Source organism: Saccopteryx bilineata, chromosome 5 (assembly GCF_036850765.1).
Source record: "Saccopteryx bilineata isolate mSacBil1 chromosome 5, mSacBil1_pri_phased_curated, whole genome shotgun sequence".
NCBI classification, from domain to species: Eukaryota; Metazoa; Chordata; class Mammalia; order Chiroptera; family Emballonuridae; genus Saccopteryx; species Saccopteryx bilineata.
Window position 1 is genome coordinate 15,000,024 of NC_089494.1, and position 26,623 is coordinate 15,026,646.

At 43.1% G+C, this 26,623-nt stretch overlaps 1 protein-coding gene across 2 annotated transcripts in view; it reads left to right on the plus strand.

Annotated features, from left to right (window-relative positions):
• The window catches only part of PAX3 (paired box 3), a 98,407-nt gene that overhangs the window by 53,305 nt on the left and 18,479 nt on the right, over window positions 1–26,623 (plus strand). For both annotated transcript variants that reach the window (XM_066279687.1, XM_066279688.1), the window contains exons 5-7: window positions 13,517–13,722; window positions 23,692–23,857; window positions 24,718–24,932. In XM_066279687.1, coding sequence (XP_066135784.1) covers window positions 13,517–13,722; window positions 23,692–23,857; window positions 24,718–24,932 — 587 coding nt within the window. The remainder of the gene's footprint in view (window positions 1–13,516; window positions 13,723–23,691; window positions 23,858–24,717; window positions 24,933–26,623) is intronic.

The window sequence follows — 26,623 nt, forward strand, 5'->3', positions numbered from 1 at the left end:
ACGGGTTCGCCAGTTCCCCTGGAGAGGTCTGGTGGGATAGGACACTAATGGGAAAGCCAGCCTCCTGGACCTGAGCTTCATCCCTTTGCACGAGGAAGGGGAGAAGTCACACTCTCTTCTTTTTTATTACCCCTCTCCTCCCAGACTCTAGAGGAGGACTTCTCACACAGTAGGTAGCCCATGAATGATTCCTGCTGACCACGGCCTTGAAGCTGTCACTGACTCCTCTGCCCGTGAGAATTAGCTCAGCCCTCTCCGTTGCCCCTGGGAGCCTGGCCTCTTTCCTTGATGGTCACTGGTCACCTCTTTCCATCTCTCAACAAGCAATAATTGAGCCAGATAAGAACTGGATTTTCAAAGCAAACTCCCTGCTCTGCTCCTTTGCTTCCCTGTGGAACCCAACAGAAAACGCAAAGCGGAGGAGCGGTCCCGAAATGCCATGTGGGAGGTGTCGGTTAAAGCGGTGACGAATTAATTTGATCTCTGAATTCAAGATCACAGGCGCACAGGATCTATGGCTCTGTTATTTAGTAAATAATGTATCGAGGTTTTTCGGCCTTGAGAGGCTGTTTAATCTCCCCGTTGCTGCAGGGCAGGACTGGATTATCTTCTGTCTGTACCGACCCTCTCCTTCGCTTCCGTGGAACGAGCGCTGGCGTGGGAGCCAGGCGAGGCGATTTGAGTGTTCCTTCCGGAGTTTAAGCTCCACAGAGTACTCATATTTGCACCTGTGACACCATGGACAACTTCAGCCACCTCCTTGGGACTCAGAATTGTTTACTGAGGCTCTGGCTGGCTGGGTCTGTAGAGAAAGTGTCGGCTCGTGGCACCGAGGTCTCAGGTTCGACCCCTGGTCAGAGCACGGACAGGAAGCAATCAGTGAGAGCACATCTAAATGGAACAACTAAGTGGCACAACGACTTGATGTGGGTTTTTTTTCTCTCTCTTTCCCTTCTTTTTCTCAATATATGAAAATGTTTTTAAAAATTGTTTAATGAAAGACGAAAGATTTGGGGCCACCCTACTTGCTCTGATGGGTTTCAGCTATAAAATAAAGGGTTGTTTCCAATGATCTGCCATTCTGCACATGCTTTGCTCTGGCCCTGTAGGTCTCTTAGTCATTTATCTTTTTACCTTCTTATGTAGGTTTCTGGCTCCAAAAGTATAGCAGTATTTAACTTTCTTCTTAAATCTGCCTTTCTTCAGTTTTCCGAACATCTCCCGTCATGCTAATCCGGGCAGACTATAGTTGTGGATAAAGCCAGGTGGGGTGCTCTTGTCTTAACAAAGGTGGCTAAAGCGTTGTTGTTCTTTATCTCCGAAAGGCTCTCTGTGTAACCTGTTCCCTCTTTATGTATTGAGCCTTGGCTTATTTGTTGGCTTAAAACGTGACTGATGCACACAATAGGAAAAGCATTGGATAGTGGAAAGGCAAGTCGAAGGCAGGGTGGCTCTTTGTCTTAGGCAGTTGTGTCACGAGCCTAATTGTGTCACAGTGAAAGCTTGGTAAATACAGCTAAAGTTTACATTTCATAGCAGAAGTTTTTCTTAGTAACTGTAGGTAACATGATTTTCGCATTCACTAACCACCTCTGAAAGTGTCACTCACCTTTTACGGTCATGTTTTTTACAACTGATTTACCGGGTTGACTGTGACATCCGAGTCCTGGCACTGTAGACCAGGAAGAGAAAAGAATGTGGCAATATTGCCCACAGATTTTCTTCCAACCCACACCAGTCCTGTTCCTCAAATGACAATGTCTATGAGATTGTCTATTTGATATTATAGGCAATCTTATATTTGGGCAAACTCTCTGACTTCTCATGGAATAAGTATGTTACATTACTCTCTGGGCCTCATTTTTTTTCTCATCTGTAAAATGGGGGTGACAGTACCCCTCCCAATAGAGAAGGGACTGAAAGGATGCAGGAGGCAGGGCTTGGCCACAGCAAGGTGCCTGCGAGTCAGTGAACCCTGGCTCTCCTCCATCGCCGTGACTGTTATTGGTTTCATTTTGCCCAGAATGTTGAGGGAACCACCTCAAGCAAGGCTTTGAGAGAACCATGCTCTGCTGCTGGTTAACCAGCTTACACAGAAAACTTTCCAGAGATAAGTTATTCTCCATGGCAGCGGATGAACCACCCCGCTCCCCATACTGAGCCACATTTGGTTTTAATTCAGACACGGTAACAAAAACACAAGCTAAATCTCCTCATAAAGCTAGTCTTTTGCAAACGTGGTTTTTCTTTCTCCAGTAAAAAAGTATTTTTCCAAAAGAGGAAGGTAAATATGTTTGGGAAAGAGAAATGGCCAGATACAATTATTTCTTAAACTACTTATTTTTTTTTTATTCTGATAACCTTGAGGAAATTAATGCAATCAACCCAGGATGAGAACATTTCTGAGATTCTATAGTTCTGAATCAATATGGTACAAATGGAATAAGGTACATAATTACTACATGGAACATAATCTGGTCTCCTTCATAGGGGTTTCCCCCCATTCATAACATCTTAGAAATGTATATTTAATCGTGAGTGATTAGAAATGCTTACTGTTCTTTCAAAATTGTTTGCACTGTGTCGATTTCCCCTCCCGTAACTCAATTCCATTGAATATCTATGAGTTGTCACATTTTTAGTAAGTAATAAGTGTGTCAAGCTGTGCTGACAAAATGTCCCAACATAACTGTTAATGAGCATTGTCATTTTAAGAATGAAGCAGTTTGGCTAACGATTTATGTCTTATAACGCAGCACTTGGGGCAGCTGTATGATTTGTCTCCTTAGCAAGTCAAGTAATTTCTTTAACAAAATGTTAAGCACAGATGGGCCATAAGCTGTCAGTTAACTATTATTGTGTCTGCATCTGCTTGCTTTCAATGCACTGTTTTATGTATTCAGTCAGTTACTTAGCTGCAGCTCTGTGAAAAGCGAACCTACTCCGATTGGCAAATAAAATGTTCATTTGTCTCTTCTTCCTATTGTTTTGTTTTGGTAACACATGTCAGCAGCTCAATTACCCAGTTCATTAACAGCTCCCGAAGGACACGATGGCCAGCCCGCTGATAAGAGCAGCAATTGTGGCGCATATGGTGAATAATAGCCTCTCTCTTGGCAATTGTAAATAAAAGTCACTTGGCCTTTTTCCTTTCACGGAACTACTGTTTTCCTGTTCCCTTTCAGTGTGCAAATTACCTTTCTTTGCCCCCTGCAACCCAACCCCACCCCACCAAGCCAGAACCCAGAGACCTGAGCCTCCCTTCCCCTGGCTAGACCTCTCTGCCTCTTCACTTTAATTAGGACTGACTTTTAAGCTCTTGAGGGGGGTAAGTTCTTATCAGGGGAGAGACTATTCTTAGAAAGCTGTTAGCTGATTAATTAGTTAACTAATCAGTTTTCCTAATTGAATAGCAACACATTTTCTTGGGGCTTTCCACTCTTTTTCTCTTTGAAATGCTCTGGTGGCGGTTACCATGGAGTTTAAAGAAGCCATTAAAAAAATCTGCAAATCGAAATTATTTGCAGGGGTGGGGAAAAGAAGTGTGAGACTTCAGCTGTGTACTTGACGAGGAGGACTCAGGGTGTGAAAGGAATGCTTGCGACACACGGACGTTTCAAAATGAAGGGTCTCAAGGAGGCACTGGGTTAATTTGGGTCAGCGTCAGGGACCCTCAGCCAGTATCATCCCTCCTTGACGCTAAGCCTTTGGAAGGAGATGCCCAAACAGACCGTTTGGCTGGGATTCCGCCGCTCCCCTCGCAAAATGTTGCTTGTGTCAAGGGAAAGAGAAAGGGCACAGGGATGTTTTTATTTAAACACACCAGTAAATACTGCTACTAAAAATAGTCACCAGTGCAGTTGTCATGCAGGAAGGAGAAATAAGCGTTTTTGTGTGTTTTTTTTTTTTTTTAAGCTTCATTGTTACAAAGGAAGCCTTTCAAGTGACTAATAGGAAGGGGTGACGGGCAGAGCCCCATCCAGAGGAGGCTGTTCCATCCACCGTGCACCTGAAACTCAGCCAGGGGGGCCCGGGGTGTTTGGGGCCGCGCAACCCAAAGCCTGGGAGGCAGCTTGGCGGCTCCGCCGGCCTCGGCGTGGCAGCCCTTATCTGAAACACACACCGATGGTCCACGTCGGGCATTTAAAATCAGTGCCGGCGAGCGAGCAGAGGCGGCCGGCCATATTCATAAGCAATCTGTACTCGCCTCCCAGGGCAGCGGGCACTCGGGGAGTTGTTGAGTGTCAGGGTTTATTTGTGCTATTTTGATTAGCCCCAACCTGGCAGGAGCTTATTTTCCTTCTAATGACCCCGTGCTGGGAGAAGGCGGTTTCCGAGGGAAGGGCTTGGGTCAGAGGGGAGAGGAAGAGCGGGACATTTCTCCAGCCCCCGAATGGGAGCTGCGGGCCAGGGACCAGAGGCGGCACATGGCTGGAGGCGCTTCATTCCCTTTAGTGTTCTTAAAATCACCTTCGAGAAAGCCAGGCCATCCTTGCCATACATTGTCCTACATTCTTTTTTTTTTTTTTTGTATTTGCTAAAGATTGCTGTGCAGGCAATAAAAATTAAACAAGAACTCCCACCCCCAAATAGACCACAGATTCATTTTTCCTAATTTATCCACGAACCAAAGAATGCTTCCTCAACTCCTGGTTCTGAATGAGGAATTCTGGGACCTTCAGTTTATTACTTGATCGAGGTTCAGGCTGCCCAGACTTTCCAGACGGATCTAAGAATTTGGTTGTAAATCTTGGGCTTGTCCCTTACAGCGTGTATCTGTCTTTTCTCGACAAATACACTGCTTGCAAAAATTAGGGAATCAGGGACTCGAGTACTTACAGCCTTTTGTATAGTATAGTGCATTTTCACCAATGAAATAAGAGTTGGTTTTGCATCTCATTTACATAACCGAACAACTTTCTTTGACTTGTCGTTTGCTTTTCTGATGTTCTTGTTTCATAAAAAAAAAAAGACTTTTTATCTCTTTGTATTCATTTTGAAATATTCACTAATTTTTGAAATATCCCCTAATTATAGTTACACACACACACACACACACACACAATTTTAAACCACAGAAAAACAATGTCACCGTTTACTTCTTGGCTTGTGAATTAATGTGGAAGAGAAGTTTCCAGGTGCTGAAGTCCTCTCAACTGGATTGGATTAACCCCTACTGTGCATCCATTTTAACCTCCCCCCTCCCTCTTCTGGAAGAAAAAAAAAAAACCAACCTCCCTTTTCTCATCCACTCCGGCTTTCTTTGTGTCTCTGCTCCCTGCCAGGCAGGTGTCAGAGCGCTGAATGAGGGTAAATGCCCCGTTGATGGATTCCACAGATGGAGCGTGGAAATCGGTAGAATAGGCTTCAGCCACAGGCCATTTCTTGGGATCCAACAAAAGCCTCCAAATAAGTCAACAAAAATCCCAAAGATCACAAAGGGAAAATGTCATTTGTCATTTACTCTGGGTCTGTGAGGGAATATCAGTCTTGCTTCACCCTGGCTCTCACCCGAGTAAACACGAGAGAGGTCATTCACATCTCTCTCAGTGTAAAGGGCTACTTCAGATCAGAAAACGGTTAGTTGTCCCATTGTCCTGTTCATGTTGAATTGTGAAACTCACAAACACAGGAGACATTGTGCAATTAGCCAAGGAGGTACATCAGACTTGGAGCTGACCTGTTAAAGACTTCACAGGAGAGTACCTGTGAAGTACCCTTCAATTCAGACACGGGGTGAAAGCACTTCATGGACCTCTCAGGAATGATTTCTTATTTATTTCTAGCCTTTATTTAAAAAAAAATCATTGGAACCCAGCTTTGGAAAGTCTAGCTCAGCTTTGGACAGTCTATGCTGACAGGTCTAGCTCAGAAAGATTAGTACAAACGAAAAGACCATCTGATGTGGTCTGAGGCCATCTTAAAGGACAGATGACTGAGGACGTTGAGCCCTGATGCCTGCAGAGAGACCCCCCCAAAAAAAACCTCTTCTGTGTCTGTAAGTCACATTGTATTATATTTGGGGCAAACCCAGAGTTTAAATGGTTGTCATGTTTTGATTCTCTAATTATTCAAATGAAAGGTCTTGCTGAGAAGAAAGACAATGTCCTAGATTTATGCTTGTGAATTATTCTGTTTCTCCATTTTTTGCCTGTCTCCTGTCTCTGAATTATATTGGTCTGGAAACCAATAATTATAGAATTCCACATGACTAAATCCCTGTAAAATTGAGGTAAGATCTCATGTATAATAGTATTAACCAGGATGAATGTTTTCTGAGGTTACAGAAGAGGTCACAAAGGGTTAACTGACAAAGACATACCCCTTAATTCTGTAATTCCTTCTTTAATTAAACGTCATGGTTGGTCCGCTGGTGGTAATACTTCTACCTTCTCCTCCCAGTTTGATTTGTTTCCAAAGAAAGAATTTGTAGTGCTGTGGGGGTATGATCGTTGCTTATGTTTGATCCTTTTTGCATATGTGTTTGTGTTTGGACTGACAATGTTCATTTTCTCAAAGTTATTCTTGGGAGTTAATATGAAGTCATTGGGATAACCGGCTTCCGAGATCTAAAGTTAGCCTGAGATAGAAGAAGAAGAAATGAACTTGCTTATAGAACACAGAGTGGAAACACTCAGGCACCTGGTGAGAGCTGACATTTCCCCCTGACCACTGGGGTTTCTACTGAATAACTTGTGAATATTCAACAGATTTCAAGTGATACTCCCCCCACTTTTATCTGAAACAAATTTGAAAGACGGATGTAAATACCCTAAATAAATATTGACTGTATACTGTACTACAAAGTTTTCAAAATGCATCATGGTGGCGAGGGAGGGATGAGGGAACAGATGGAGCCCAGAGTATTTCAGAGCAGTGAGACTGCTTTGTGTCCCACTGTGAGGGTAGATACACAGCATTCTCCATTAGTTAAAACCCATAAAACTGTCCGACAGAAAAGGGAAATCCCGGTGTAAACTAGACTTTAGTTGATAATAATGTATAAATACTGGTGTGTCAAGGGTAATAAAAGTACCACATTAATGCAAGAGGTTGATAATAAAGGAAAGAGTGGGGGAGGGGCGAAGAGAAGCGGTATATACAAACTTTGTACTTTCTCTGATTTTTTTTAAACCTAGAACTGCTGTAAAAATAAGTTATATTATTTAAAAAATTTGAGGTTCCTTTACAACCCTTGATAGCCTTTCATTAAGGTATATAAATAAATAAATAAATAAATAAATAAATAAATGGAAGGCTTTAATAAAGTATAAAACGAGTGATCAATTGAACCATTTGTGAACAATAGTATGTTTTAGCTTGACCTTGGATCTTAGGACCGAGGGCCTGTGATGGTTCTTACTGGAGACTGCTAATGGTCAGACTGACTGCTTTGATTTCCTACACTCATTCATTATCTTGGCAAATGAACTCATCTTTTAGCACTTTATTGTCGTTTAATAAGTATATTTTGAATATATAGAGCTCTATGTACATTTGTTGAATTGAATTCAACTAGAAAATTGTTTGATTTTGTTTACAGGGGTGAGTAAAAGTAGGTTTGTAGTTGCTCATATGGAAAAAAAATACAAGTAAATAGTACAGTTATTAATAAATGATAATACATTCTGTGTGCTCACAACTGTAAACCTACTTTTGCTCACTCCCTGTATAATATTGATCAAACTGTTGTATTTCTGTAAATTTTATTTGGTTCTGGGAAGTTTTTGAAAATTTGAGACACAGCAATAGTGGTAATCAGTTAAATGATATACATTGGAATTTCTGTTTTGGTTTGTTTCTGGTATTTCTCTTCAAAAGGACCGTGTGTGTGTGTGTGTGTGTGTGTGTGTGTGAGAGAGAGAGAGAGAGAGAGAGAGAGAGAGAGAGAGATATAAAAGAAATCAACACCTATTTTGGGCACACCAGGTTGGACAAGAGCAAGAGTATGTTCTCTAAAGTCCCACAGACCTGGATCAAATCTTAGCTTGCCTTACATGACCTGAACAGGTGCTCTTAGTCTCAGTTTCCTTTTTCTGTACTATAGGGGGAGCTTTTACTTCACAGGGTTTTTGTTTAGTTACCTTGAGAAGGAGAGAAATCCTCATCCTCTTGGTAAGGTTTGCTTCAGGTTCATTGGTGACACTGAGTTAAATTAATGTGTAAGAGAATGAATTGTGAGAAGCTTTCAGTAAGGAAGCCCTAACTTTCAAAGTTGGATTAGAATATGGATTGGAATATGCAATTTAAAGCAATAATATTTCCACTTAAAAGGCCATGTATTATATATTGATACGGATTTTCTAATAATAACTATTCTGGAATTTGAAATTGGGGGACTAATATCTCCAATAAATAATAAAGCAAACTTTGTGAAGGCATGTGTAGAATGTGATTAAGTGACTTAAAAGTAATTGAATAATCTCTCCTTAATAATAAGGGTGGATAGTTGAAATAGTCTTAAGAAATTATACTACTGAAGAGATTATATTTAATCTAGTTGCCAGTTCCTGTCAATTTATTGCTAATTCAGATAACTGTCTTAATAATGCTGCTTGCAATGTCCAAGTCATAGCACTAGATATTCTGTACAGAAAAACACATACTTTCTTTTTGTGGAGCTGTCTTTGGTTAGTATTTAGCAAGATAAATTACATTGTATCTAGTATCCAGTTTGTTCTAATATCTTGAGTCAAGTTGAATATGTAAAATTGATGGACTTCTACGAAATTATTTCCTTTGTGCTATGAAAACGGGATTTAAGTTTTAGATTTATTTTTGGTAAAAAATAAATAATTCAAGTTCAGGACATTGTGGATCTTGTTCTGCGTAAATAGGAATTTTAGTTTCATTGAGTAATATAAGAAATAGTAGTATTTCCATCTTTAGAACTAAACTAATATTTCTTAGCTGGTAGGTTGATTTTCGGTTGCTGACTTAACATATTTTCAAGCCCATGTCCTTTTGGGGTTTACAGATGGGGAAAAGTTAGAATTCACTTGCAAATTTGTGGCTGCATATTGCCAAAAATGATCTGTTGGTTCAGATCTTTTTCCCCAGAAAATCAGGAAAATTATTTCCTCTGTATCTTTTGAAATGATGCTATGGGGAGGCTTTCCTAGTTAGATACCAACTTTAGATTGCTTTTGAGCAAAACAGACTAGAAATAAAAGCAGTGATTAGTTAGCTCATTACAGAAAATTTTATTTTCACTGGTAAAGATTATCCTATTGAACTTTTAGGTAGTTTGAATCTTTTTAACCACCAGCTGTTTATTTGTGGTTCTTTATTTATTTTTTTTAAAATCACAATCTTTTTTGGGGAACAAAAATAATAATTATTCCCAGATAAAAAGCAGGTATGCAAATACTTGTGAGAACTTCCAAATAATTTGAGAGGATTCACAGCACCCCCTCCCCCCCTCAGAGTTCATGTAAACAGATGTTGGGAGACTCATAAAAGCAGAATAGCCATCTAAGAGCGTAAGAGTGGCAGAGAAATCAGTGTTAGTTCAAAACTTGAATGTGACCTGGCACAGTCATTTACCCCACATGCTTTCACCGAGCACCTACAATGTCCCCAGGCTTTCGGCAGTGAACAAGGCAGAGAAGAGCCTCGAGCTCCTAGAGTTTAGATTCGGGGGGATGTTGACTGTTAAGGTGAAACATAGTGGCCTTGACCCTCAGAATTAATTCTTGCTGGTACTAAGCAGCCTCTTTTCTTCAGGAACGAGAGATGATCTTGATTAATTGACCTGACAGTGCATGGCACATCATATTTACGTGGGGGGATTTAATAACCCTGGAGACTCCCAAAGGAAACATGAAAATTTCCACATACTATTAGCCTAATGGGGTCAGAGGAAGAGAAAGTACAAGTCAAGATTTAAGGCTGTCAGAGGCAGGGGTAGCTTTTGGTCAGTCTCTAAATGCTGTTGAATTTTCACCTGATTTCACGTGGGAAAGTACAGTCAGGGCGTTCTAGACCAGCAGCATAAAAGGAAAACATTTTATGAAAATTTATTGTCCTCTGAGAGAAATCAACAGTTTTTTATTTAATATTTATAATTTCAAAATACATATGTGGAAAAACAATTTTAAAAATAATTTTTTTTTTTTTTTTTTGTATTTGGGAATTTTGAGAGGGAAAAGAATAATTAACCTAGAATATTCTGTAGAGGTGGTTCTCAAAGTGTCATACAAGATCAGTAAAATGAACATTCGTTCCCATGGAATGTGTTGGAAATGCAAATTCTCAGAACTCACCCCAGAAGGACAGATCAGAAACCTGCAGCAGAGGGGAGAGCAGTCCGTGTGTTAACCAGTTTTTCAGATGGCTGTGATGCTCCGGAAGTCTGAGAACCATTGTTCTACAATTAAGCATGAATGATTGCTCTTTTAATTTGGTTCATATTTACAAACACACGCACATGCAAGTTGCATTGGGAGCTGTTGAAGTTTATAACGCAGTACATGGTGTATTTCTCTGCATGTTAATACTCCTTTAAAAGGAAAACCTATTTTCTTTCTTTGTTTTTTTTTTGTATTTTTCTTAAGTTGGAAACAGGGAGGCAGTCAGACAGACTCCCGCATGTGCCCGACCGGATTCCACCCAGCATGCCCACCAGGGGGCGATGCTCTGCCCATCTGGGGCATCGCCTGCCGCAACCAGGGCCATTCTAGCTCCTGAGGCAGAGGCCACACAGCCATCCTCAGCGCCCGGGCCAACTTTGCTCCAGTGGAGCCTTGGCTGCGGGAGGGGAAGAGAGAGACAGAGAGGAAGGAGAGGGGGAGGGGTGGAGAAGCAGATGGGTGCTTCTCCTGTGTGCCCTGGCCAGGAATCGAACCTGGGACTCCTGCGTGCCAGGCCGATGCTCTACCACTGAGCCAACCGGCCAGGGCCAGAAAACCTATTTTCTTTTTTAAACGTAATACTGAAATATCAAAAAATTAATACTAAAATGTCCTAAAATAATTCATTTATATTAAGCTCGACCATTCTATACTAAATTTGATAACGTAATTGAAAAACCGAGCACAATGTCTAACACACAGTAGATGCCTTGTTTATTATAGTTCTCTTTTGCTTTTATACACAAGTAAGTACTTTTTAAATCTGTCATGTATACATGAATTCACTCTCTTTATTTCATGGTATTTGAATATTAATGTGTATAAGTATTAAAATATTAGAAAACTTGGAATTATACTTATGGGTTATTTTGGACGTGGACCTTTTGGGCCGCATATGAGTTATACCGAAGTAGAATGGAATTTTAGATTTCTGTAGGGCAGAGGCCAGTTTGAGCTGCAGATAAAAGAGAATGGGTAGCATAGGGGACATTGCATTTTCACATCCCTTCTCGTGCCACCTGTCTTTCCCGGGGAACACCGGGCCGGCTGAGAGGGCGCTGACATCAATCACTTGCAGTGTTCTGGTTTTCCGTCCTCGTTTGCGGAGTGCGCACTTCTGCCCCTTTCCCGAAGAGAACCCCAGTTCCCCGGGACTTGGCAGAGCACGTTTGCGTGTGCTCCGGAGCAGAGCTGCTCAGGTTCCTGTGCGATACGTAGAATCGCCTTCTCGTGGCCCTCGGCCATTGCCCCAGTGTCCAGGGCCGCTGAGAGGGCCGCTCTCCCGCCCCGAGCCCTGTGCCTGCTGCACCTCAAACCTCACATCCTCTCTCCAGAGCCCGACAGCTGCTCCGTGACCGTCACAACTTACAGACGCCCTATTGTGTCAGTAACCCGAATTCCTATCTAATTTCCCAGCGCCTTTCCTCTTTCCTAGGAAGCTGCACACATATCTGGAAAGTCTCCCTCCCAGATGCATGCTAATACAGGCGAATTCAGCCCTGGCCGGTTGGCTCAGTGGTAGAGCGTCGGCCTGGCATGCGGAAGTCCCGGGTTCGATTCCTGGCCAGGGCACATAGGAGAAGCGCCCATCTGCTTCTCCACCCCTCCCCCTCTCCTTCCTCTCTGTCTCTCTCTTCCCCTCCTGCAGCCGAGGCTCCATTGGAGCAAAGATGGCCCGGGCGCTGGGGATGGCTCCTTGGCCTCTGCCCCAGGCGCTGGAGTGGCTCTGGTCGCGACAGAGTGACGCCCCGGAGGGGCAGAGCATCGCCCCCTGGTGGGCGTGCTGGGCGGATCCCCGTTGGGCGCATGCGGGAGTCTGTCTGACTGTCTCTCCCCGTTTCTAGCTTCAGAAAAATACAAAAAAAAAAAAAAAAAAGAGAGAGAGAATACAGGCGAATTCAAGCTTTGTTAGGAGGGGATGGCAGCGGGCTGGCTTTAGGGGCCGCTCTGTGCAGTTGCCCGGTCCCAGCCCCAGAAGGGCCCTGTGCTTGGTTTTATGCTCTGTTGCTCTGTTGTCATCTTGAAGAGTTGAAACATGGGGTCCCACGTTTTCATTTTGCTCTGAGGTCCTCAAAGGAGGCGTAGTGGGGCCGCTGCCGGCCACTCGGCAGAGACCCAGAACTTCAGCTTAGGGACAGCTTGCTGGACGATGCCTGCTTCTTCCTGAATTTATTCTTCAGATTTGTATCAACGGTTTCTGTAGTCTTCTCGATGGTATTTCCCAATATTTGCTAACGAGGCATTTAAACACGATTGTTCTTAGAGGAGAGGTAGGTAGAGTCTATAAATTTGTAGGAAACCTCCAATAGATTACTGTTACTGCCTGTTTAGACGCTAAGTCCATTTTTGATTATTTACTTTTAAAAAATCGCTTTTGTTCACAGATTTCCTGGGTGTAAAAAGTGGGTGAAAGTTGATCAGAAACCCAATTAAATGTGACTCATTCTTTAGACGTGAATTAAATTGCTCATTAAATGTTAAGGATGAGAGTCATAAAAATGGTCTTAGGACCTGTCTCTCTTTTCTAAGAGTTCACAATGGACCTGGAATAACAGACACAAAGAGCCATGATATCGGCCTGTGGGGCTTAGAGGTAGTAGGGTACGGGAAGAGTTTAAATACCATTTCTTTTCTTTTTTTTTTTTTTTCTTTTCTGAAGCTGGAAACCGGGAGAGACAGTCAGACAGACTCCCGCATGCGCCTGACCGGGATCCACCCGGCACGCCCACCAGGGGGCGATGCTCTGCCCCTCCGGGGCGTCGCTCTGCCACGACCAGAGCCACTCCAGCGCCTGGGGCAGAGGCCAAGGAGCCATACCCAGCGCTCGGGCCATCTTTGCTCCAATGGAGCCCTGGCTGCGGGAGGGGAAGAGAAAGACAGAGAGGAAGGAGGGGATGGGGGTGGAGAAGCAGATGGGCGCTTCTCCTATGTGCCCTGGCCGGGAATCGAACCCGGGTCCCCCGCACGCCAGGCGGACGCTCTACCGCTGAGCCAACCGGCCAGGGCTAAATACCATTTCATAACATCATACTGCGAGGAGGGGCTTGGTGTTCACGACAGACATTAGGAATGTACTTTAGACTGGGACCTGAATCGTTAGCCTTGCTTTCTGATTTGTTTTATGGTTCACGTTTTATCTCTCTCCTCCCCACTCATGCCCTTAGCCTCAGCCCCCCAGTCGGACGAAGGCTCTGACATTGACTCTGAACCCGACTTGCCGCTCAAGAGGAAGCAGCGCAGGAGCCGCACCACCTTCACGGCCGAGCAGCTTGAAGAACTGGAACGCGCTTTTGAGAGGACCCACTACCCGGATATCTACACCCGAGAGGAACTGGCCCAGCGGGCGAAGCTCACCGAGGCCCGAGTGCAGGTACCGACACCCCTACGCCCCTACGCCCCGTCCTGCCTCAAGTCAGGCGGGAAACTCAAAAGGGTCTTCTCCTTTAAAGCAAGTTTAAACCAAGAAAACAGATCTATTCACCGTGGGGCTTCGTGAATTGTAGCCTCTAGCATAATAAAGTTCCCTCCTTTCTCTCTGGTGCCTTTTCTTTATATTTTACTTTGTCGTGATAACAATAGCACGATCTCTCCCTTTTTTTTTCTCTTTGTATTTGCCTGATTCAACCTCCCCCACCCCATCTCTTCTGTTTTAGGCATGTCTACTTAGCAGTATCTTACTTTGCTAACCAGTCGGAAAATTGTTTGTTTTTTTCTTCCTTCTCTTAATAGGTTGGTAAGTCCAATTAAATTTGTGATGGATATGTTTGCCTTCTTTTCTGTCATGTTGTCTGATACAAGTATTTTATATGTGTAGATTGAAAAATGTGATCTATTGGCTGTCTTTGAATTCGTCGCAATTTTGGTATTTATGAAAATGTGCTTTGTCACTCTAGAATTTGGTTATACTTGGAAAATACGATGATATCTGACTATATCAATTGGGACATACAGAAGTGTGTTAATTTCTGTTTTCACTCCTCATTTCGGGAATCCTAATTATGTTCCGGTGATTATATGGACTTTGAATTATATGGACTGAATGAATCCACTTACTCATCATTAAAACCCTGTATGGGTAGTATTAGTATCCCCAGTTTATTTATGAGTATTCTGATAACTACCCAAGGTTATAATCATGCTTAAACGGTAGAGCTCATTGGATTTCACATACCCCCTCTCCATGGTCTTTAAATTATGAAGACCACAAAGGCGTAGAAGGTAAAATCCTTCCTCCAATGCTTGTAACTGTCTAGAAGCATTTCAAATAACCATATGTAAGGCCACCATCACAGCTGCCTGGCTCTTGCAGGTTCACATTTGATCCAGACAGACAGTGATGAAACTGTGGAGCCAAAAACTGGCGGGCCATTTCCTTTATTCTAGACTTGCACTCGGCAAGCGAGTAAAAACACACAGCTTCCCTTTCCATTCAGGGCTCCCAAAGCCACTGACTCATCCAAGTTTCCGAGAATCAAAGGCTCCCACCTCTTTGCCTCCACTTTGGCTGCCTCCTCTTCCCCATGTGGCCTCTCTCTCTCCCCTGGTCCCTCTCTCTAAAACGGCCTCCTAGCTCCTCCTTTTAAAACCTTTTGGTGGGACAACCCCCTCCTCCAGCACACGTTAGCATAACCAAGCCTCTTCCCAAGCAAGAAGGGCAATTAGCTGTATCACGTGAGGGCAGTGGCCATCTTTAACAGAGTGAACAAACTATATCTTATCTGCCCGATACCATAGGATTTTAGGAAGAGTTGAAATTATCTTTTGAACTCTTCTGTGTACAGCTGACCTTGAACAAGATGAGAGTTCGTGGTGCTGACCCACGAGTGACTGAAAATCTGTATATAACTCTTGACTCTCAAAAAACTTACTTGCCTATCAGTGTCCATGGGAGATTGATCTCAGGGCACCCCATATAAATTAAAACCTGAGGATGCTCAGTCCTCTGCACCTGCAGACTGTGACTGTGAGTCGAAAATGCTATAGATATTTACTAAAAAAAAAAAATCTGCGTGTACGGATCCATGCAGTTCCTACCTGTGTTGTTCAAGAGTCAACTGTACTCAGAACCCTCTGGAAAAGGCTTCTTTGCTGTGAAATTTTTCTACTGAGTGATAGAATGCTCTTTTCATCATTAACGGTGAGCTTTCTGCTCCAGGTAGTAAAGCACTGTTTGAGAGATTATAAATGTCGTAAGGTATGGCGGAACTCCTTACTGCCCCAGAAGTTGTTACTTTATTTGTCAATGTTGTGTTATCCTAGATACTTAACTTTCATAATCAGAGTGAGGCTGGGAGCTCAGCAGTGCACTAGCCAGTTGATATGGTCTCTAGAGTGATCAATACTTTCTTCTGTGTGGCTGATTACCTCTGCTGTCACAGAGTTTTACAGCAACAACTTTTCCCAGGCTGCAGATCTTAGTCAGAGGATTTGTCTTATTCAATTTGACTTTCCATGTCATCAGTAGTGCTAGGAAAGTCAAGAAATGCTGAGATGAATTAAGACAAGTCTTTTTAAAAGCTACAACCTATTATAGATAATAAAATAAACATGCAAATAATGTTAAAAACAAAGTAGACGTGATAAGTATTATAAGAAAGAAACAAAATTCAGTGGGAGTTGAAATGAGGAAAGGATGAGATCTCGTTGGAGTAAACTAAAGAGGCTCATGGGGAAGAAAGATTTAAGATGGACTTTGGAAGTGAAATAGTTATTCATGGGACAGAGCAGGTGGGGACAGTATACTAGTAAGAGGGAATAATAGGAGCAAAAGCACAGAGAGTTGGAGGCACATAGGTTACATGGCAGGTGACCTTTCAGTTCACTCATGTGGAGGAAACAGTGAATAGTTCAGTTCGGTTGGAGGGTAAGGAGTGGTCAGTGACAGGAAGGGATATGGCTGGAAATCTAGGCTGAGGACACCCTGTGGAAGGCTTGGGTTTTGGGCTCGGACATTCACCCTTGATGTGACAGGTAAGGGAGGCTGTGGGTATGAAACAGGTCAGCGTCAGTGAGAATGGAATGGGAAGTGAAGTGGGGAAAGGTATTCAGAGGTAGAGTGTAGGCAACGGATTGCAATGGGGCGGGGAGGTGGGCCGAAGAGTGAGTGAGGGTAAGGATCACAGATACACCAGTTTATGGTATAGGTATTTTCAGCTGGTGCTATTCAGTCCTTGCACCTGTTACACTGGGATACAGAGTTTCTTTCCAGAAATGACCACCTCTAACCACACATCATGATACTATGTATACATAAATATATTATTACATAATAACATTGTATACATATAATGTTATATATAACAATGCTACCCTTGTTGTATACGTCAAATCTATTTTGCTTTTATTTATAGTTCATGATTACCTGGCTTAAATGTGAAGTTAAGCTCATTCATTGTGCCATTGTTTCAGCATTGAGTGCCCACTGTATTCCAAGATTGAGGTCACTATACTCCACGGTGGGCCAAGCCCCCATTCTGGGTCTGTCCTTAACTTAGGTTCTGTATCAGCTCTGAACTCAGAGTCAAAAAATGAACATTGATTTTTAAAGAACTCAAACAAAGAGAGGGATGGAAAACTGAAAAGAGTGTTCAACATCTCTCTATTTCACTCCTGCCTTTACCAAAGAGGAGGACAGGGGACAGAATAAATTCGTAGCCCATGCAGCGTGTACAGTGCCTGGCATTTGCATCAGGCTCAACGACTGTCAAAGGAGAATAAGAACGGCCCATTAACTTCCAGAGGACATGGGATCAAACCAATAAAGAGTGGTTCATATTTTTTCTATACAGTGACCTCCTCTCCAAAGCAGGGCCCTCATTAACTTAACAGCTGTCCTAATGTGGCTTTAACCCGGTGACTCTTTACATTCCTTATGGCTTCATTAGTTCCCTTGAGACACATCATGTCCTGCACCACAGCTATGATCTACAGCCTAACAAATTCCCTACAATACCTAGCATATGGATCTTTGACTTCACTCAGCAGGAAAAAGAAGGGCGTAGTTCATCACTGATTAAAATGCCAGAACAAAATAGTTTTTTGAAGGATCTGGAAAAGCAGTAGCAAGGTCAGCTCAGTTTGAGTGATAGCAAGAAAGTGTGAGTTAGTTTAATGTGGGGCATCTGGGAAAACCAAACACGAAACCAAAAAAAGAACAACAACAACAACAAACACTTTTCATTTCACTTTCTTTTCCTGAGAAAGAAGTATTTCTAAACTCTTTTGGCTGGAGATGAGACTAAAGCTATAATAACTTAAGCCTTTGTCAGGATTTCAGAAAAGTTTGTTTGGACAGTAGCTGTGTTGTGCTTATCATAGCCAAATGTAAGCGAGCGATCTAAGAATTGTTGGACACCAAAGACTGATTTGCTTGATTTACTTCCTGAGTAGCTCTTATTTTGGAAATAGTCACAAGCGTTCAAGTTTTGTGGGAAGAATGACTTGCAAATATGAATGATGTGCAAAAACTTAAGTAAATATTGTATCTAAGAACTCCGTGAAGCAGGGGAGAACCATTTTCTTTCACCACCAAGAAAATGAAAGACGGGAAAGGCCGTTGCTTGTAGAAGTAGTATTTAACTAGGAGTCAGAGGATGTGGGTTTGGGTCTTAGTTTATGAAAAGCAAGTCACTTAATTCTGCTATAATTCCGGTGTGCTTCCCTTTTCTTGTTTATTTGTTTGTTTGTTTTATTTTGAAATTTGAGGTAGGTTAGATGAGGTGATCTCAGTCTGGGACTGCGGATGACCAGAAAAATCATGGTTGACTTCAGGAGACTTGAGATTTGTACACAAAATTTTGTGCCTTTGCTTCTCTCTCTCTCTCGTTCTCTCTCTCTCTCTCTCTCTCTCTCTCTCTTTCTCTCTCTCTCTGTACAGGGCATTAACTAGGGTAAGGGCCCCTGCCTTTTATCATATTTTCAAATACCACTCTCACTGTTTGTTTCATTCCCCAATTACAAACTATTGGAATGCGCGATCTCTTAGGACTCAGCTAGCATCAGTCATTTGGAATTCTCAGGGAAGCTCAATGGTGATTTAAAGCCATCTAAGCTGTACAGTTCAGAAGCTAAGATAGGCATGGAATAGTTGACTGTAAACTCCACAATGAAGCAAACATATGACCATCCTGCAGTTTCCTGCAGGAGCTGGCTCTTGGAACACATAAAGATGTAGCTGAGAATGCTTTCGTGTGCGTCCCTGCTCCGCAGACACTCGGAGCCTGCTGGTATTTCTCCCGCAACTTTTGCTCATCGTCACCCAGCCTGCTGGTCACACAGGGGTCAAAGCTAGATGGCCACAATGATAGGGGGCTGGGAGGGTGCGAAGTAAACGAGAAGGTCCAGGGGAAGGAGTGGTTTGTCCTGAACTTATCTACTTGGAAAGTCCTGTATTTGGCATGATAGCATTAGACATCACTGAATCTAGGCTTTAATCAAGCATTTTATAATCTTGTTATGAATTCTGTTTCTAAGGATTACATATCACATTCTTTTCTGCCCTCATTTTCAAATTGCATGTGAAATAACCCATCTGGAATAATGTAAGTTAGGTTGCTTTGAGGACCACACCAAAAATGCGAACCAGTGATTTATGGATGGGCAAAATTAGGCTTACAGCATGGGACAATTAGCACTAATCCATGAAACTTGGAAGCAGATTTAACCTACATCTCCATTCAAGCCAAACTGGCTTTCAGTGATTTGAGGTGTTATTTGAGCACTTCCCTGTTGGCTCATGGGCATAAAAGGCTTTGGCTGTGGACCATAGAGTTAAGAAACAAAGCAAGGCTTTAATTCTTGGGTTTCTTAGAGGCGGCAGGGAGACATTTTTACTTAATAGCTAATGTTTATTAAACACTTAATATCTCTTAGGTATTCTTTTAAGAGCTTTGTGATTCTTTTAAGAGCTTCTTTCGTGATTCATTATCCTTTTCCCCCTTAGTTACTGTGATGTTATGGGGATCTTTTGGTAAATTTAAATTTTGCTTTAAAAAGTCATTGGACCCTGTGCTACTTCAGAAACGGATCTAAAGATTGTTTCCGAAAGGCATGAATGTAGCTTTGTGGAAGGCTCTGCAGAGAGACAAGGAGGGGAGAGATTGGGGCCGATGAAAATAAACCAGCCTGCAGGCCATTAAATGAAGTAAGACCACCAGGGAAAGTCGCTCAGTTAAAGATGGGGTGATAACAGTCCCCCAGGATAATTGCATTTAGATAGTTTGGGTATTTAAAATGAGGGTCATGTCAAAGACAACTTTTTTTTTTCTGTTAAAAATAGGAGATATGTCTTTTATGAGTTTCAAAGTATAGAGAAAGCAAAGATCCGTTCTCAACTTTTGGATTTGATCGCTGGAAGGTCTTCGTCGAAAACGGTGATGTACATTTCCTCCCGTGCCACTTCCATTGGCAGACTCAGCTATTTTCCAGAGAGGCAGATGGTGAACAAGGGCCAGGTGATGGCAAATTTGGTTAAATGGTCAGAGATAGGCAGTCCTCAACACGCCCTGGTTGTCTCAACAATAGCCTGCTGGATTGATTTAGCCCACATTTAAAGAACATTTGAGTTCCTTCCTTTAGCAAACTCTTGAATCTCCTGTTGAAGTTTCATTTTTCAGTAAAGATTTGCTTCCCCATGATTTCTCTTCATCTTTTATTGTATTGTAAATATAAGAACTTTTTAAAAATTTTTATTATTTTGTTTTATTTTTTTGAAGTGAGAAGCGGGGGTGGGGGGGGGACGGCAGACAGACTCCCACATGCGCCCGACCGGGATCCACCCAGCACGCCCACCAGGGGGCAATGCTCTGCCCATCTGGGGCGTTGCTCTGTTGCATCCAGAGCCATTCTAGCGCCTGAAGCAGAGGCCATGAAGCCATCCTCAGCACCCAGGCCAACTTTGCTCCAATGGAGCCTTGGCTGCAGGAGGGGAAGAGAGAGATAAAGAAGAGGGGAGAGGGGGAAGAAGCAGATGGGTGCTTCTCCTGTGGTACCCTGACCAGGAACCAAACCCGGGACTTCTGCATGCTGGATGGATGCTCTACCGCTTAACCAACCAGCCAGGGCCTATAAGAACTTTTAAATCCAACTCCTGGTGGGTGTCTTCAAAATTTTCTATCATTTTGGACTAAAGAAAACAAAACCCCAGAAACTTGATCCTCCTCATTTTTCAGATTTGATCATTTAAAGGTATTTGTAGAAAATGATGATGTATCTTGTTATTTGGGGAAAGATTTTTTTAAAGACTTTATTTATTCAATTTTTAGAGAGGAGAGAGAGAGAGAGAAAGAGTGAGAGACAGAAGGGGGGAGGAGCAGAAAGCATCAACTCCCATATGTGCCTTGACCAGGCAAGCCCAGGGTTTTGAACCGGTGACCTCAGTGTTCCAGGTCGACGCTTTATCCACTGCGCCACCAAAGGTCAGGCCAGTTTTCTTTTTTAAATAGGTTATGGATGCCTGACCTGTGGTGGTGCAGTGGATAAAGCGTCGACCTGGAATGCTGAGGTCGCCAGTTCAAAACCCTGAGATTACCCAGTCAAGGCACATATGGGAGTTGATGCTTCCTGCGCCTCCCCTCTTCTCTCTCTCTCTCTCTACTCTTTCTCTCCTCTCTAAAATGAATAAATAAAGTCTTAAAAAATAAATAGATTATGGAAGAGTTAAAATGAACTTAAACTAAAAGTAAATTGATGGAGTGATCAAGCATAACTATCCACTGGATAAATCAGACTTGGCTTACTTATCTAAAGGTTACAGAAGGAAGTTGTCACAGAGATAACGGCAACATGCTCTGATAACAATGGACGTGCAGGCTTCTGAGCTTTTCATGCACTATCTCACCAGTACGACTGAGAAGAGCATGTCTGAATGATTGTGGTCGCATCCGAACTTCTGGAAATTCAACTCTTCTCCCAGCCTGGTACATAAAGCCAGATCCACCGTGGGTAGGGCGGTCTAGCCGGCTGTGAGGGCCACTTCACCTGAGCCAGGTGGCAGTGTTAATCTCCAAGTTTTACGCTATAAAGTAAGATCACAGTGTGTGGTACGGTAGAATACACTCAGGCATGAATACGGCCCTCATTCCTTACCCTCAGCCTCCTCAGGCTAACACAGCTCTTCCAAACACTTCTCTGGAAACGGGCTTCTTACCCTGGTGCCTCTGGGAGTCACAGGGTCAGACGCCGAGATCTGCGCTGAGAGAACACAATGGATGCAGACCCCAAATAGAGCTCTGTTTGTGGGTTCTATTATCCCAGGTGGCGGTCTAGTAAGTTAAGGAAAACTCTAATTCATGTATGTATCAGCATGGGAAAATATTGACTAGCCTTTTTGTTGTTGTTGTTGCTGTTGGAGACTTAAGGAGCATTAAATGTTAGCATTTTGAGGATGTTCAAACAGCTCTCCTTAACGGTATCTAGCGACATGCCCAGAGAAGTCTAACCCGTGTTTCAGAGCTCGGGGGTAGAGCAAAAGTTTAAGCCGATGCCTTGGCAAAATATTTGTTAAATTGGGCTTTCTTGCTCCAGGAAGGAGGAACCCCACCCTCCACTCTTTTGAAAAGTTTTACAGCTTAAAAAAATTACAGACAAGTTGTACAATTGCTAACTTCAATGTATAAGGAAATCAAGTCTCGTCTTTTGTTAGACATGCTGTCACCTGTTTAGTCGCCACCATGTGGAGTCACTTCCTGTGGAAACCATGCCCGAGCTTTAAAATGAGTTGAAACTCTGTCTCCGCTCTTGACTTTTCCTGAACCTCTGCATTTTTTTTTTGGTATTTTTATGAAGCTGGAAACGGGGAGAGACAGTCAGACAGAATCCCGCATGCGCCCGACCGGGATCCACTCGGCACGCCCACCAGGGGCCACGCTCTGCCCACCAGGGGGCGGTGCTCTGCCCCTCCGGGGCGTCGCTCTGCCGCGACCAGAGCCACTCTAGCGCCTGGGGCAGAGGCCAAGGAGCCATCCCCAGTGCCCGGGCCATCTTTGCTCCAATGGAGCCTTGGCTGCGGGAGGGGAAGAGAGAGACAGAGAGGAAGGAGGCGGGGGGTGGAGAAGCAAATGGGCGCTTCTCCTATGTGCCCTGGCCGAGAATTGAACCCCGGTCCCCCGCAGGCCAGGCCGACACACTACCGCTGAGCCAACCCGCCAGGGCCTGAACCTCTGCATTTTGCAAACACAGAGCTTCTCACTCCAGTGAGCAGTTACTTTGGTGCCTTGATGATGCCGAGTTCTGTGAGGACGGTGCTGTTAGCTAGTAGAGTGCGGGGGTCCTGTCTTTCCGTACCATCTTATTCTCCCCGGACCCCCCCCCCCCCAAACCCGGGTACAATGCTTGCTCCATGTTAAGTTTTCAATGAACTTTAGATCCAGGAATTGGCAGATTGCTAGTTGGTAGAAATCCTTTCTCATTTGGGGGGCAACATCTCATGTGCACTCTGGAAAAATCATTCCAGGTTCTATATTTGAAGAGCTGAGCAAGGTCATGGGGCCCCTCAAACACCTTAGAGTATAATTTCTCAATATTTTAGGTGTTCAGGTACATTTCTTGCCCCTAGTGTTGCCATTTCTTGCTAGCTGTTCATACAAAGTACTTGGGCATTAAATTCCTTATTGGCTAAAATTTTACTATCTTATGCCTAGTTTTTCTGAACGTACCTGGTTAGCCTAGTAGTGCCTGGCACAGAGTATTATAGGTGCTTAGCGCTGTTGTGGAAAGACATAATAAACTAATTATTTAAGTGATCCCCTCAGATGACATGCTCCCACTTCCTGAAACACCTCTTTAGCATTTATTTCTCCTGAGATCAGTACACTGTCTCACACTTGGAAAGGGATGGTAAAATGGCTCCATTTATCGTTTTGGTCAATGTATATAATTGTCCAGGAACTATGCCCATAATGACCATAGAAATACAGAGACAGACTGATAAGCATATAAAATACAAGGGTTAGTACAACAGGCAAGTCCAAATTAGGGCATACGGTATGTTGTGTGCGGACCGGAGGCTCATGAGTCCTCCTCAGAAAGTATGGAGGTGGGAGGGCGTTGGTGTGACAGTGGGCAGTTTCTGTGGTTCCCATTCCTGCCTAGCCATCCCTGCCCACGGCCATCACTGGGTTCGTGGGGGCTCTGCAAGACCGCAGAGGCCCTTAAACCCCTCTGTGACCCCTGGCATTTACTTTCCTTTTCCCCCTGACAATGCAACACCAACAGTGGAGAGCTCTCACTTCTCTTTGCCCTGTCAGTAAGAAGCCTTTAATCTGTGTTAGCATGAAAAATTCATTAAGAATGTACTATTATTTCATCAGTGAAATCCTCAAATTTTAAATTAAATCCATAGGTCTGGTTTAGCAACCGCCGTGCAAGATGGAGGAAGCAAGCTGGGGCCAATCAACTGATGGCTTTCAACCATCTCATTCCGGGGGGATTCCCTCCCACTGCCATGCCCACCTTGCCAACATACCAGCTGTCGGAGACCTCGTACCAGCCCACCGCTATTCCACAAGGTAGGAGAAAAGGCTTCCCAGCGTTCAGATGGAACCCCTGATAGCGTTCCCTGCTGCTGATTTTAAGGAAGCCATGATGACCTTGTTTCTGCTTGTCTGTTAATGACAAGACATCAGGTTGTCCTGAATGTACCAGTCAACATTTCGGGAACATGTTGGTTCTGGGCCATATCTGTATCTTGAGAAAGATTGTGTTGTAATATAATCCTGTTTCAGTATTTGACAACAAGACAAAGAAACGAAAATATGGTTTCTAAAAAATTGCATATTTTCTAACAACATATGCAATTTGCTTTTCTTGCATTAAAATTTTACCTTTTCGTTTGTACTGTAGTGTGCAGCTTACTGAAGTTGTGTGATGGGTGCTAAGTGCAGGAGTAATGGAGGGAAGGTGAACTTTGATAAAGCCACGGTTTGTTGGCACAAAGAGGTGAATGGGATAACTAGGACACAATTATTTTAGATTATGAAAAATAGCATTCTAGGCTTTCGAAACTATACTATTGTGCTAATCCTTAGGTGCTTTGAAAATACATTCGCTAAAGAAATTTGAGACTTGCAACTCTTACCTGGGTTCATTCATATGTTGATTAATAACATTCACTACCCAAACAGGTTTGTTAGCATTGTTAATGTGATTTCTGAATTCCTACTCTGGGAGAGTTTGTCATGAGACTATATAAGTATGTAACTTGCACACATGCCTGGAGATACCCTCGTGTTAAGAAATGCAGTTGGAAACGAACATCTGGTCTGACCAGTAGATCCTCCCGATGGCTTGGTGATGGGGAACTTTTGCATTGACCTTTCTGTACTGGTCTACAAAGGAACTTGATGGCCGACCGTCTTCTTCATTGCAGCCGTGTCAGATCCCAGCAGCACGGTGCACAGACCTCAGCCGCTTCCCCCGAGCACTGTACACCAAAGCACTCTTCCTTCGAACCCGGACAGCAGCTCCGCCTACTGCCTCCCCAGCACCAGGCACGGATTTTCCAGCTATACAGACAGCTTTGTGCCTCCGTCCGGGCCCTCCAACCCCATGAACCCCGCCATTGGCAATGGCCTTTCACCTCAGGTCAGTCCCGTGTTTCCAGACAGATGATTTGCTGTATACCAGAACCAAATAGTCAATTCCCCGAGGCGGTGGTATAATGAATTGCCAAATTTAAACCATAATGTATTCTTTATACAAGCCACATGATTTCAGTTTCCTAGTTTCCTCTCTTTAGCCTTCCTACAGGCTGCATCCAAAGTTGCAGCTTAGACTTAAAAATTCATATAATGTCATCATGAAGCTTCTATGTTTATACCTAGTTGTCAAGGTGTTTGTCAGCCGGTCTTTGGGTAAGAAACTCACACGCATTTAAAAAATAATGGTATTTGGTCAGCTGTGAGGGTTGTGATCAAAAGCAACGAATAAAGCACCAGATTTTATAAAATAATTGAGAGGAAGCAAGCAAGTTGTGTGGGGAGAGACCCAGCTTGATGACCAGAGAACTCTGGGATGAATGAGTCATAAACGCAAAAATCAGGAGAATTGCTGCTCTTTGGGAATATAGAGATATTTGAATGTTGTAATTGTTTTTCTAATTTGCATTGGACTATGAGCTTTTCTTGAGAGAGCATATTAATAAATTGCCTTGATAATTGCATGTCAGAGGGTTGGTTAAATTTCCTACATGTGGCATCTGTCTGAGGTTGACATTATTAGCAATTGTTTAAATACAGATCACTTGATTTTATTAGAGAGCTCTTGGCCCAGGTGGCGGAGGAGAGCTGCCCGCTAAATTTGGAGGAATGTCACAAAGGGGTGGCAATCTATAATTGCAATCGAGAATCTCTTCTGGGCTGAGAGTGAGAGTTTTAACAGCTTTATCTTTCTTTAGCCCCCTTTTTCCTCCCGGTGGTTAGAAAAACAGAGAGAAGCTCAGAATGACACAAATGAAAAGTGAAAAGACAATTATAGTCAATTACACACTAATCACTGACTATCACCGCTGCCTAAGCACCAAGAGGGCATTCTAATAGGCAGAAAATGAGATTTTAATGGCACAAAGGGTGGCCAAAATAACGACTCATATATCTTTGCCTTCTTCGTTTTCTTCAACTTGTGGTTTGCATCTTGGGAGTGGAGTTCCTGGGCTCTGCACAACAGTGATAACTCTGAACGGCTACACAGTTCAAAGCCGTTGCAGTTGAAAAGAATGAATAGTAAAGGCAATGAAATAAACATTTCTGCCTAAAGGCAAAAGTTCATAAATCCTTTTTTGTAACAGTAAATGTAATTAAGTTTCATAGATTCCTATAGCACATTCTGGGATTTAAAAAAAAAAAAAAAAAAAAGGAGGTGGCTTTAAACCTCAGCCGAAAATAACAAAATGAAAACAATGAACATGCTTCCTACAGGACTTTAGTGCATTTGATTTCCAAGCGCTGGCATTTGTGAATGTGATTTTGCATGAAAATCGTGAGCTTGTACGGATAGATACATCTTTAAAACGCCCAGATTTAGAGCATAGAAACGTCTTCCACAGTTTAGAAGTAACCTCAGAAGTAGTTATCCCTGTTGTTTTTTTTAACATAAGTGGTTTGGGGCCATGGAAAAGCTTTTGATGAACATGCTTTGGTTGAAAGTTTTAATAAAAGTAAACTTCAAGCCTAACCGCTTCTGTAAGATGAGACCCAAAGGATTCCCTCAGCATTTCTCAGGGTTCAATCATAGTAAATGTGAATGACACAAATCTGTATTCTATAAATGAAATGGCT